Source organism: Panthera onca, chromosome D3 (genome assembly GCF_046562875.1).
Source record: "Panthera onca isolate mPanOnc1 chromosome D3, mPanOnc1 haplotype 2, whole genome shotgun sequence".
Taxonomy (NCBI): domain Eukaryota; kingdom Metazoa; phylum Chordata; class Mammalia; order Carnivora; family Felidae; genus Panthera; species Panthera onca.
Window position 1 is genome coordinate 20,086,648 of NC_138350.1, and position 12,573 is coordinate 20,099,220.

General features: G+C 40.7%; 1 protein-coding gene across 1 annotated transcript in view; it reads right to left on the bottom strand.

Moving 5' to 3' along the window:
• Nucleotides 1–12,573, bottom strand: part of SLC5A1 (solute carrier family 5 member 1) — a 71,398-nt gene that overhangs the window by 39,091 nt on the left and 19,734 nt on the right. The window contains exons 3-5 of the mRNA XM_060612604.3: nucleotides 6,406–6,510; nucleotides 5,330–5,389; nucleotides 4,595–4,699 (exon numbers count right to left, since the gene is read on the bottom strand). Of these exons, the coding sequence (XP_060468587.1) occupies nucleotides 4,595–4,699; nucleotides 5,330–5,389; nucleotides 6,406–6,510 (270 nt within the window). The remainder of the gene's footprint in view (nucleotides 1–4,594; nucleotides 4,700–5,329; nucleotides 5,390–6,405; nucleotides 6,511–12,573) is intronic.

The following is a 12,573-nucleotide window of genomic DNA, read 5'->3' on the forward strand; positions in this document are numbered from 1 at the left end:
ATGTGATACTAGGAAATTTTACAGAGCAGAACACTTCTCAGAACTTGATAAGTCAGGGTGCTCAGGAGGGGGACAGTGGGGAGCCAATACGATTCAGTGGAGTGCATGGAGGAATAATCAAATCCAGGTCTCAAAGCCCAAAATCTGGCCACAAGACAGTAGCCATAGTCAAGATTCCACACTACTGCTACTCAGTGGCCTGGATCACAACTGGACCCTGCACCTGAAATGCTTTTTCTCTCCTATCAATTACACACTCACTGGATCCCTATGTCCTCCCCAAGCCTTCCTGGCATGTCTCTAGTTGTTCTCTATGTGGACTTGGATCTCACAAGACCCCTTCTCTTCTCACCCATCACACACAATGCCTCTACACACACACAACAAAATTGATTAATCTTTGTGTGTAATGTAAATAAACACCTATCTTACTTTATTAACTAACAATTCTTTTCTTTTGTCCATGAACTTGAAACTCATGTGTATCTTAATGTGAACTCCTAGAAGGTACATTCAACATCAGCATAATTATTTTAATGACTTCATGTTCTACGATTCATGGTGAACCTGAAGTCAGCCAAATGTATAGAGACAAAGCCTCATCTGTCTGACCCTTCCCCGCCCCTCCACTCTGCCTAAATGTCCTTCCTTCAGACCCTTCATACAAGTGTGTAGTCAATGTTCTCTCCTCATAGTCCTCTGAAATCCGACTCTTGGAAACTTGTTCATAGTTATTTAACAGGCTATCTTAATTTTTCCCAAGGTTTTGAATTTTAACTGACTCTGTACAGAAGAAATGAAAGACTTATAGGGCAGGGACCAGGGGTGCCTGGGTGGCTCAGTCAGTTAAGCATCCAACTCTTGATTTTGGCTCACAGTCGTGAGACAGAGCCCTACATCGGGCTCTGCACTGTCAGCAGAGTCTGCTTGGGATTCTCTCTCTCTCTCTCTCTCTCTCTCTCTCTCTCTCTGTCTCTCTCTCTCTCTCTCAAAATAAATAAATAAACTTAAAAAAAAAAAGGCAGGGACTACATAATGCCAAAGGTTTGGATTCAATAACAGGGATACTACTGCTCATCCTAAAATTCTGCTACTTTTTAACTCCACAGAGTCCCTTCCCTTCTTGAGAACTGTTTCCCCATCTATAAAATGAGAGCATAGGACATAGAACTAGATGATCTATCCCATTCCATCACACTATGCTTTCATCCCATCCCAGCACAGAGTAGAACTGTGAGAACACAGACTCTGAAACTAGAGAGACCTGGGTGCCAATCTTGGTTTTGCCATACACTTCCTATGTGATTTGGGATAAATTACCTAACTTCTCTGAAACTCAGTTATCACTCCTACAAAGTGGAAAATAAAACAGAAATCCTTACCCATGCAGCACTGTTATGTGAACTGGAGATGGAATAAGTAAAGCCCCTATTGGAATCTAAGCAAGAGACTGACACTAAATAAAGGGCAACCCTCATCCTTCCTACATATTATTCAAGGAATTACTGCCTCTGGGCAGCAGGTGGAGCAGGTAGGATGTTGGGCAAGGCCTCCAGCAAGAAGCCCCAGAAATCATACAGAGAGGGAGCAGCCTATACCAAGTACTATTCAAAAACAAAAATCAGAAAAAGCTGACTGCTGGGGAATAGGTTCCATCAGGACTTGAGCTGAGTGAGACTGCCCCTCAGCTACCTGGGGGCTCCCAAGTCAAAAGAGTTTAATCAGTAACCTGAACAGTAAGTGTTTGGAAGGCAAGGAGAGAGGTTGGGCATCTAGTTTATTTATATGACTACCCCACACCAGCTCCAAGGGCAAAGAGTACCCTTTCCATGGCAACCACAGTCAACAGACTTTTACCCGCTTGAACTGTGGACTTGAAGGTTTGGTTCCAAGACAGAGAATCCCAGTGCCCTCCTCTCAATGCTCATTAGACAGGTGCCACCTCACAAGCTAAACTAAGGAGCAGGTCCTTTGTCAACCCCACCCCCAGCTCCAGGGTGACCTCCTTTCCCTCCCTGCTTACATTCCTTTTTCTCCTCCTATATCTGCTCTTCCCTCCCTCAGGAAGCCTGATCTCTCCACCCCTCCCAGCATTTCCAGTCTAGGCTCTGCACTGATATCTAATGGTGTAGGATTGAAAAGCCCAGGGTCTTCATCTTATAACTAAAAACTAACCCTGAGGAGAGGAGGAGAATGTAAAGGTGGTGAAATCATCACAATGGTGGCAAAACACAAAGAGACCAGTCAAAGGCAATAGCAGTTTGAGTCAGGAAGCTGGGCAGGGAGAGAACAGTGTTCTGGGCATCAGTCTTAACTCCAAGACAAAGCCCTATCAGCCCTATAGGCAACAGCATGTTTTCATTGAGTTGTATAAAAATGTATGTGCAAGACCATTCAATTAGGAAATAATAGTCTCTACAACAAATGGTGCTGAAAGATTTGGACATACACATGCAGAAGAGTGAAGCTGAACCCCCACCTCACATCATATACAAAAAAATAACTCAAAATGGATCAAAAACCTTAATGTAAGAGCTAAAAATATAAAATCCTTCAGAGAAAACATAGGGATCAATCTTCATGATCTTGGATTTGACAATGGATTCTTAGAAATTACAGCAAAAGCATAAGCAAATAAATAAACTAAAAATAGATAAACTGAACTTCATCAAGATTTAAAACTTTTGTGCCTCAAAGGACATTATCAAGAAAAGGAAAAGACAACCTACAGAAAGGGGGATATTTGCAAATCCTATATCCGATAAAGGTCTAGAACCTCTAAAGAACTCTTTCAACTCAACAAAAGAAAAAGACAAACAATCCAATTTTTTTAAAAAAGTGTGTTAATGTAGGCCAGGACTAGGGCTGGAGGGTAATGATATAAAACTGAAAAATAATTACAGTAAGCTGAAGATATAGATATAGGTATTTCCTTTAAAGAAAGTATAGTCAAATACAATGTATAGACTTCATTTGGATTCTGGTTCAAACAAATCAACTGTAAGAAGAAAATTTTTATATAATCAGGAAAATCTGAATATGAACAGGTATTAAACTTCCTAAATTAAGAAATTCCTATGGATTTTTTGTGTGATAATAGCACAAGGGTTATGTTTTTGTTTGTTTGTTTGTTTGTTTGTCTGTTTTAAGTCAAAGATGAGCCACCTGGGTTGCTCAATCAGTTAAGTCTCCCACTCTTGATTTCAGTTCAGGTCATGATCTCACAGTTCGTAAGTTTAAGCCCTGAGTCAGGCTCTACGCTGACAGAGTAGAGCCTGCTTGGGATTCCCTCTCTCTCTCTCTCTCTCTCTCTCTCTCTCTCTCTCTCTATCTCTCTCTCTCTCCTCCCTCTCTCTCTCTGTTTCTCTGTACGTGTCTCAAAAACAAATAAATAAATACATTTTTTAAAGTCAAAGGTATATTCTGAAGAATTCACAGTTAAATGACATAATATCTAGGACTTGACTTAAAATACTTCTGGAAAAAAAGTTAGAAGAGATAGGTGAACAAGAATGGCAAAATTATTATCATTGTTAAAGCACAGTGATGAGATTTAGTTCCACAAATGCTCATTGTACTATTCTTTCTCTGGGTATGTATGTTTGAAATTTTCCAAAATAAAAAAAAAAATTACAAATGTGATTTAATATTGTAGTCATCTTGGCTTTAAGAAACCAGGAAAATAAAAGCTCTAGCAGCTATTTTTTAGCACCCCACCTAGCTAGAGCAGAAGGCTTATTTCACATGCAACCTGACTCAAATTTCAACAAATTTTTGCAAGATGCTGAGATTGGTCTAATCTTACCTTTGGTGCTGGATAGGGAAGGACAAGAAAAAGGAGGAAAACTGATCATACTCAATGAGAAAACTCCTCTGATAGAGCAGTGAGCACTTTGTAACTGCTGACCAACAGGAAAAGCTACAACCGCTCCCTATGTGGTCTCAGAAAATGCCACTTCTCTCTCTACCTCCAGATTTAGCAATGGATTCTTAGAAATGACACAAAAATATGAGCAACATAAGAAAAACAGATCTAAAAAAACAGACAAGAAGCCTCATGCAATGAAAAGAACAGTGAGATGGAGCCAGAGGTCTGGGTTCTACTTTTGATTCAGGATCCTGAGCAAGTTTTCTCTAATCCCAGTTTTCACTTCCCTGTCCATAAAAGAAGAGGGAGAATTTCTGAGGTCACTTCAAGAGTTGCCACTGACTGCCTATGTTTAAGTGTATTAGAAACATCACCTAGAGCCAAATTCTGATCCCTCCAGACACAAAGACTCACAGCTAACTCTAAGGTTAGAACTAGCCCTTAGATATTCTGAAGTTCCTTTCAGTCTTCTATTAAGAACAGTTTTCACTGAAACTTCTTGAATCTGTTTATGTTTTTAACCTTCCACATAGTGAAGGGTAAGGAATTCCATGTGTTGGCTCTTTGATGCATGAAATAGGACTTTACTCCTTAGAATAAGAAGACTAAGGGACCAAGTTAATAGAAACAAATATTGTTGTCCCTTGGTGGGCCAGGATGTACTAAGAAGAGGGAGCGGGCAGGTTCTAAGATAGCCAATGACCGTCCCCGGGGCAGTAGACTCACCGAGATCTTGGTGAAAATGTAGAGTAACAGGGACAGAATAGAGAGGTAGATCTGGATCCTCTTGCCTCCAAATCGCTTCCTCAGGTACTCTGGCATCGTCACCACCTGCATGGGATGTAATGGAGGTCGCCATCAATCAGAGTGACCAGAAGATCCAGAGCAAGCAGAGCAGTGGCATTCACATGGCATCAGATATATGCTCAAAAGTTAAGCATATATAACCCCTCGTGGGTCAGAGAAGTCTGTGATGTAGCCAGATGGCCCCTATTCTCCAGCCATTTGCTCATCTCTTTCCCACATGCCCTACCACTGCAGGGGTAGCTGGGTATTGTCCCAGAACATTTAAGGTGCCCAATAAATACTTTTTTAAATGAACACATGACTGTACATAACCAAGAAAGCAGATCTTTGCCCTGGAAGAGGAAGTGATAGATATATATCCCTATACAACATGCCTACTATGAACAATACACTATAACAAAATAAATAAACATTAAAAAAATTGCTTTTAAGTAGTCAAAATTTTTTTTAAAAAGTAGTCAAAAGTTTATAACCTGGAAAAGAAAGCCAAAACACAAGTCATTCTCTGTCACTTATTCCATAAAGCCTCCTCTGCTTTCAGGAGGATGGAGCTCATATTATATATGTGTGTGTGTGCATATATGTGTATACATATGTAAACATATATAAATATACATTATTGGCAAGACATGGAATAACAGAGCAGATACTTACCCCAGCCTTAATGTAAATGGGAACAAACACCCAGCCTAAGACAACCACCCAAATCAGGGCCTGAAACAGACAAAAAAAAAAAAAAAAAAAAAAAAAAAAAAAAAAAAAAGCACATAAAGTCATACCAGGAGGAACCTTAACTCACCCTGCTGCCTGCAGGACCCTCAACTACTATAGGACAATCAGCAAGCATTTTCTCCTGGGGTTCTGGGGACAACTCCCTTAAGTGGCCATCAGAAACTGAAAGAGGCTTTTGCTGCTCAGTTGGCCCATGGGAACAGCAGTAGGGCATTAGTGGAGGAGACACCAGGGGGCTGCCCACAGACATCCCAGCTCCTCTTGCCTCTTCTCTGATTACAAGGAGTAAAATACCATTTAGAGAACTTTTAAGTAATAATAATTAATAATAATAATAATAATAATAATAAATAATGGGAATCTGGTGGTAAGAATTTCCAAACCTCCAATATGGCCGAAAGGGTACAGGAGGGCTTGGATTTTTTTTAATTTTTAAACAATTTTTTAAAATTTATATATTGTTTAATTTACATCCAAGTTAGTTAGCATATAGTACAACAATGATTTCAGGAGTAGATTCCTTAATGCCTCTTATCCCTTTAGCCCATCCCCCCTCCTAAAACCCCTCCAGCAACCCTCTCTTTGTTCTCTATATTTAAGAGTCTCTTTTGTTTTGTCCCCCTCCCTGTTTTTATATTCTTTTTGCTTCCCTTTCCTTATGTTCATCTGTTTAGTATCTTAAATTCCTCATATGAGTGAAGTCATATGATATTTGTCTTTCTCTGACTAATTTTGCTTAGCCTAATAGGAGGGCTTGGATTTTTAAAGAAAAAAACACTATTGCCATCATATCTGTAGTTTTCTCATGTTACTCTGGTAGAAGAGCAGCAGGACCCTGGGGCTCCTGAAGCTGTGCCCCTCTTCTATCTGCATCCAAGGGTGTCCCTGGTTGGTTCCCTAACACTCAGAGCATCTCTAAACATAGACTGAAGTGGCTGACTGGCTGACTGCTAAAACTCCTTCCAGCTCCAGGACACAGTGTCTCTGATGTTACTCACATTCCATTCAAAGCCCCCAGTGGCGATGCCTGCTGCAGCTCCTGTCCCCGCCAGCCCCACAAAGTGGCCACTTCCAATGTTACTGGCAAAGAGAGATGCTCCAACCTGGAAACACAAAGAGAAAATCTGGTAAGAACTCTATGGTCCAGGACACTCAGAGGTAGACCAAAGAGAGAAGAGACATGTCACCCAAGAGAAGGACAAGAAATAGCAGAGGCAGGCTGGGAACTTGACTGTGTGTTCATTGGGACCACAGGTTCACAAGATGGATGTGGGGTCTTGGGTAATAGTGAAGATGAAAAGGAAAGGATGGAAGAAAAGGCAATGTGTATCCCCAAATCAGATCAAATCTGATACAAACCTGTGGGGTTTTTTGTCAGCCCAATGCCAAAGAGTGAAGAAAATATGGGCAACCCCACAGTTCACTAAGCCTCCCTTATAAGTCTTCCAAAAGGCTGTCAGCTGAAAAGCAGGGCCTGTGCCATTCATCCCTGTGTCCTCCAACAGTTGACCAGTACCTTGACCAAGGACCTTGACCAATACTGGCTTTCAGTAAATGCAGACAGTTTTGATAAAAGAAATCATTTAAAGGAAGCCTCTGGGCATCAGCCCTCTCACTTAACCAGAGAAGTCAGGGGGTAGAGCCTATACTTCCCAATGATTCTTAACTATTAAATTCTATGATCCCATGTGCTCCCAAGAAACATGAGATGCTACTAATAATAACTCCCTAAATCAGTATAGTATTTCTATTTTTTATTTTTTACAAAGGTCTCATAGACCCCATGGACACATACACAAAACACATGTATTTTTCAAGGACATACATATGTCTAAATACATAGGTAGAAGACAGATTGGAAGGATATATATTAAAAACCCAAGATTGGAAGCCTGGAAGGAAAAAGGAGAATGAGATTGTGAATGGGAGATGGAAGAGAAAACATCAGATAAAACAAGAGAAGGATCTTGCACTAACTAATCATAATACTGTGCCATCAACTCAATTGCATCTAAGCTCCAAGAGAACCCCAGGAAGTTTTAGAGTCCTTCTGTACCCAGGAGGAGAGGCATAGCACCATTTGATAATTATCAAACTAGTATAATTATCCCCATTATTGCTTAGCAATGGGGGAAAGCTGGTAGTTATTAGTCTATTATCCCTAAGATGGTCCAGATCTGGAACAAAACAAAGAAAAGTATTTCACAAAAGACAAATTACTCCAAGAAACTGTCCTAGCTACATCAGTCCCTACCTCCAATATAAGGTAATGGTTGCTTAGTACCAAATAGTTAAGTCAGAGAGGAGGGCGTTCCCTGAAGGCCAGGTCAGAAAGTCTCTGGAATGATGCAATAACGATATAAAAGTACACTCATTCATTCACTCAGTGAATATTAATTTAGCATCAACTCAATGTAACATGCACTATTCTAGACCCTGGGGACTCCAATGTGAATAGCACAGACAAAATCCCTACTCTCCAGAATCTTATATTCTAACCAACATAAATAAACATAAATAAAATTTTTTAAAAGAGAGATCAGAGAATGGTCAGTGCTGTAAAGAGAACAGAGAGGGTATGATAGAGTGACTAGTTCCAATTGGAGAGTCAAGAAAGGTCCCTCTGTGTAGATGCCCTCTACGTTAAGATTGAAGTGATAAAAGAAGTCCAATGTGTCAAATCAGAAGGAAAGTAGTTGTAGTTAAGAAGCAAAAAGAAGGGCAGACTGGCTGGAGTGTTGTAGGCAAGGAGGAGGGTGGTATGAGATGAGGCTGGGAAGCTGGGCAGGGATATATCAGGAAGGTCCTAGCAGGCAAGGAGGATAGGAGGTTTGAATTTTATTCTAAGTGTGGGAAAACACTGGTGGGAGTGGGGGGCAGTTAATCAGTGGAGAGAAAGGACTGAATTTGCTTTTTAAAGATTGTTTTCAAGTACATGGAGAAGATAGTGTTGGGGGCAAGGGAGAAAACATAAAAATGTAGAGGAGGCTATTGCTGTATCTACATAAGAAGACAGTGGCTCGGTCTCTGGTGCTAGCTAGTCAAGACAAGGGCAAGTGTAGAGATTGGAGTGTGTTTTAGAAGCAAGTTGACAGGAGTCCTGAATCTAAGAGTTACCCTTGAAGGATCAGATGTGGGAAATGAGAGAAAGAGTAATCAAGGGTAACTCCTAGACTCAGGACTTGAGTAGGTGGATGCCATTTATTAAAAAGGGGAAAATGGATCCAAAGATGGGTGGATAAAGAAGATGCAGTAATATATATACAGTGGCATATATTACTTAGCCATACAAAAGAATGTAATCTTGCCATTTGCAACAACAATAGACCTAGAGGGTATGATGCTAAGTGAAGTAGGTCAATCAGAGAAAGACAAATACCATATAATATCATTCATCTGTGGAATTTAAGTAACAAAACAAAACAAACAAAGAAAAAAGAGATTAAAAAAAAAAAAACTCTTAAATGCAGAGAATAAGCTGGTGATCACCAGAGGGGAGGTTGCAGGGGGGTGTGAAATAGATAAAAGGGATTAAGAGTACACTTATCCTGGGGCGCCTGGGTGGCTCAGTCGGTTAAGCCGCCGACTTCAGCTCAGGTCATGATCTCGCGGTCCATGAGTTCAAGCCCCGCGTGGGGCTCTATGCTGACAGCTCAGAGCCTGGAGCCTGTTTCAGATTCTGTGTCTCCCTCTCTCTGACCCTCCCCTGTTCATGCTCTGTCTCTCTCTGTCTCAAAAATAAATAAACATTAAAAAAAAAAAAAGAGTACACTTATCCTGATGAGCACTGAGAATTGTACATAATTGTTGAATCATATTGTACACCTAAAATTAATATAACATTGTATGTTAATTATACTTAAATTTTAAAAAAAGAAGAAGGGGAAATTGGGAGGAAAGCAGGCTGTTCAGAGATATTCACCTCTTTCTCCTCAAAGTTGGATGGAGATAACAGTCCACTTTTAATCAGAATTACCTTTGTCATGTAGCCTGCCTTCCATGATCCATTATCTTTTCATTTATCATCTCTCACTTGATAAATTATTAAGCCTAATGTTGTACTATTAAGGGCATAATTACCAGTAATGATTAACTGCATTAGATTAACCTTAAGTTCAAGAAGTCCTCTCCAAAGGGAAACATTGAACTTTAAGAAGTTGCTGGCTTTCCTGAGGTACCCCCTTACTGTCTGATGGAATAGGGGCCAGGAGAGCTTTGCCTTGCACAGATTTACTTAATTTCTGTCATAGTCACTACTCTTCTCCAAGTCACTTGCCTTGGCCTCATTCTGGACTCCCTCCCTTCACCCCATGGCCTTCACTCAATCATTTATCAAAACCCTGACTCTGCCTCCACAATGTCAAAGGCATCTAGCACTTCTTATACTGCCCTTGTACAGGCTGTGATTATCTCTCAACAGGCTTCTAGATAATTTCCAGTCTCCCCCTACACACATGGCCAGTTCCCCAAAGCACAACTCTGATCAACCCACTTCCCTATTCAGAGAACCTCCTCAACATCCAAATGGGCCTGCCAAGTAGTCTTCCTGGAAGTTCCAGGTTTAAAGACATAGTCCTAAGAATTCAGAAAGATTTCAGGTTAGAGTCCCCTCCAGTGAGAAGGAAGTATGAAAATAAAAATTAGAGTTTGAATACTTTCTTAACCTCTTACTATCTGGGTGATCATAACATCTGTGAGCCTCAATCTTCTCTCATGACAGGTTGTTCAGAAGTCAAATGAGATTATGAATCAGTAATGATTGACATTTTACTGACCCTCAGAGTCCTTTTTCTCCTCCAAGAGGATAATCACTTCATCCTCAAAGACAATTCACAAGAGCTACAATGGACACAGTTGGAGTCTGAATTGTGTTCCCCCAAAATTCATGTGTGGTAGTCCTAACTTCCTAATGTGACCTTATTTTGGAGATAGGGTATTTAGGGAGGTAATTAAGGTTAAATTAGGTCATAAGGGTGGGGCCCTAATCTATTTGATAGGACTGGTCCTTATAAGAAAAAGAAAATGACATCGTCTCTCTCATTCTCTCTCATTCTCTCTCTCTCACTCATTTTTTACTCAGAAAAGAGACCATGTGAATGCACAGACAAAAGGCAGTCATCTACAATCCAGAAAGAGAGGTCTCGCCAGAAACCAACCCTGACAGCACCTTGATCTTGAGCTTCCAGCCTCCAGAACTGTGAAAAAATAAATCTCTCTTGTTTAAGGCTACCAGTCTATGGTATTGTGTTATGGAAGCCCAAGCAAGCTAATACAGACACCATTGCTTTATCACCTCCATTCCCCTGCCAGGTTTTCATTCTGCCCTTCCTCTCACTGAAGCTCATTAACAATGCTTTCATCATTCTAATTTCCCAAACTCTCCCTCTGTCTACCCCTCACCCACATTCATGCCCATTTGGGAATCATGCCCCATCCAGGGAGTGATCCAGTGACATGAATCATCATGTCCTTCTCTGTAATCTCCTCCCACATTGCCTCTGAGTTCAGGGTTTTAGACTTCATCTAAAATTTCCCCAGCTTGACCTTGCTTTTGACTAACGTCTTTCCAAGCCTTCCTCATCCCCTGATGGGGCTCAGGAAGCTATTATAAGTATTTAGATGGCTTTACTGTAACTGTGCAAGATGAGCTGGGTCAGACAACACCCAACAGGTTTGATAGCATGGTAATCAGGGAAATAACATAATGTGACATCACAAATGGAAAAAAAAAAAAAAACACTACATTTTCCTTTGAATTTGGAGGAATTCATAATCATACTTTACTACCTAAACTTCTTACCCTAGAAAGTTGGCAGGATGGGAAATACTTGGAGAAATTATAGAATCACAGAGTCTTAAAGAGTTATATGGACCCACAAATGTCACAGTTTGAATCCCTTCTGCAATACCCACCCCCCCCCCCCAAGTGATGGTTGGTTTCTGGATGCCATGCTTCTAGTGACAGAGAACTTGCCCAATTTACAAGGCAGCTGAATCCATAGAGGAACAATTCTAATGGTTAAAAAGTCCTTCTTTACCTTGAGGTGAAATCTACCCATTTGTCTATTCTGCCTTCTGGAGTGATACAGAACAAGTCAAATCTCTCTCCCACAAGCTAGCTCTTCCAAGGTCTAAGGAAAGGGATTATGCCCACCCTCAAATCTTCTCCAGGCTAAGTTTCCTCTTCTCATGTGTCTGCTCCTCACTGGCCATGGAATTGAATCTCACCATCTGTGTTACTATCTGCTGCCCTCAGTTTTAACAGTGTCCACCAGATGGGCCTCAGGCCCAAATGAACCACTTTAGACATGGGCCATCCAGAGTGAAACAGGCTGCCCTTCCTGACTTCCCATACGGTTTTAACATTATATGGCTTCAAATCCTCTTTTAAATCTGTCACTCAGCCATGAGTGCCTGGTGGTAGTAAGGACTAAGCCAGTCCCTCTAATTCTCATCACTGTCAGAAAATCTGCCTCTAAATTATTTGGACCATTTAACAAGAACAGATTCCCTCTCATTGCAGTTTAGATTCCTGATAATACCAATTTGGTTTACCTCAACAATACAGTGGCTCTAACACTTAAAATTTTTTCACTTCGATTCTTCCAGGGTTTGGCACAAATATGATATTCTCCCATAAGCCTTACCTAAAGAGAAAACCACTTAAACTACAAAGGAAAATAATCTGGCCAAATTAATTTCTCCCTACCAACTATTAACGTCAGAAGTTGGAAGCTAGCAGGGATTGCATCTATTCCTCGAAAAAAGGCAGACATTAGTCTCTTCAATGATCACTTCTTCAGTTCTTATCACAGCCCTACAAATGGACTTCCTGAACCCATGCTACTCACAGAGTGTTCCACGGGCCAGGAGCATCAGCTTCACCTGTGAGCTTATGAGAACGACAAATCCTCTGCCCCCACCCCAGACCTATTGAATCAGAGTAGTAAGCTCTTCAAGTGATTCTCATGTACAATAAAGTTTGAGAAATCTACCTACACTGTACTAAATGTCACTGTTATCTCCACAAACTTGTTTGACCTCTCTTCAGGAAAAAGAGCACAGGGACTAACTACAAAATTAGGATGTTAAGGTGTGAAGGACAAAAACTTTGGGGTGAAAGGGACTTTCTCCAAAATTCTCTACTTAACCTCCAGAGTTTCAAA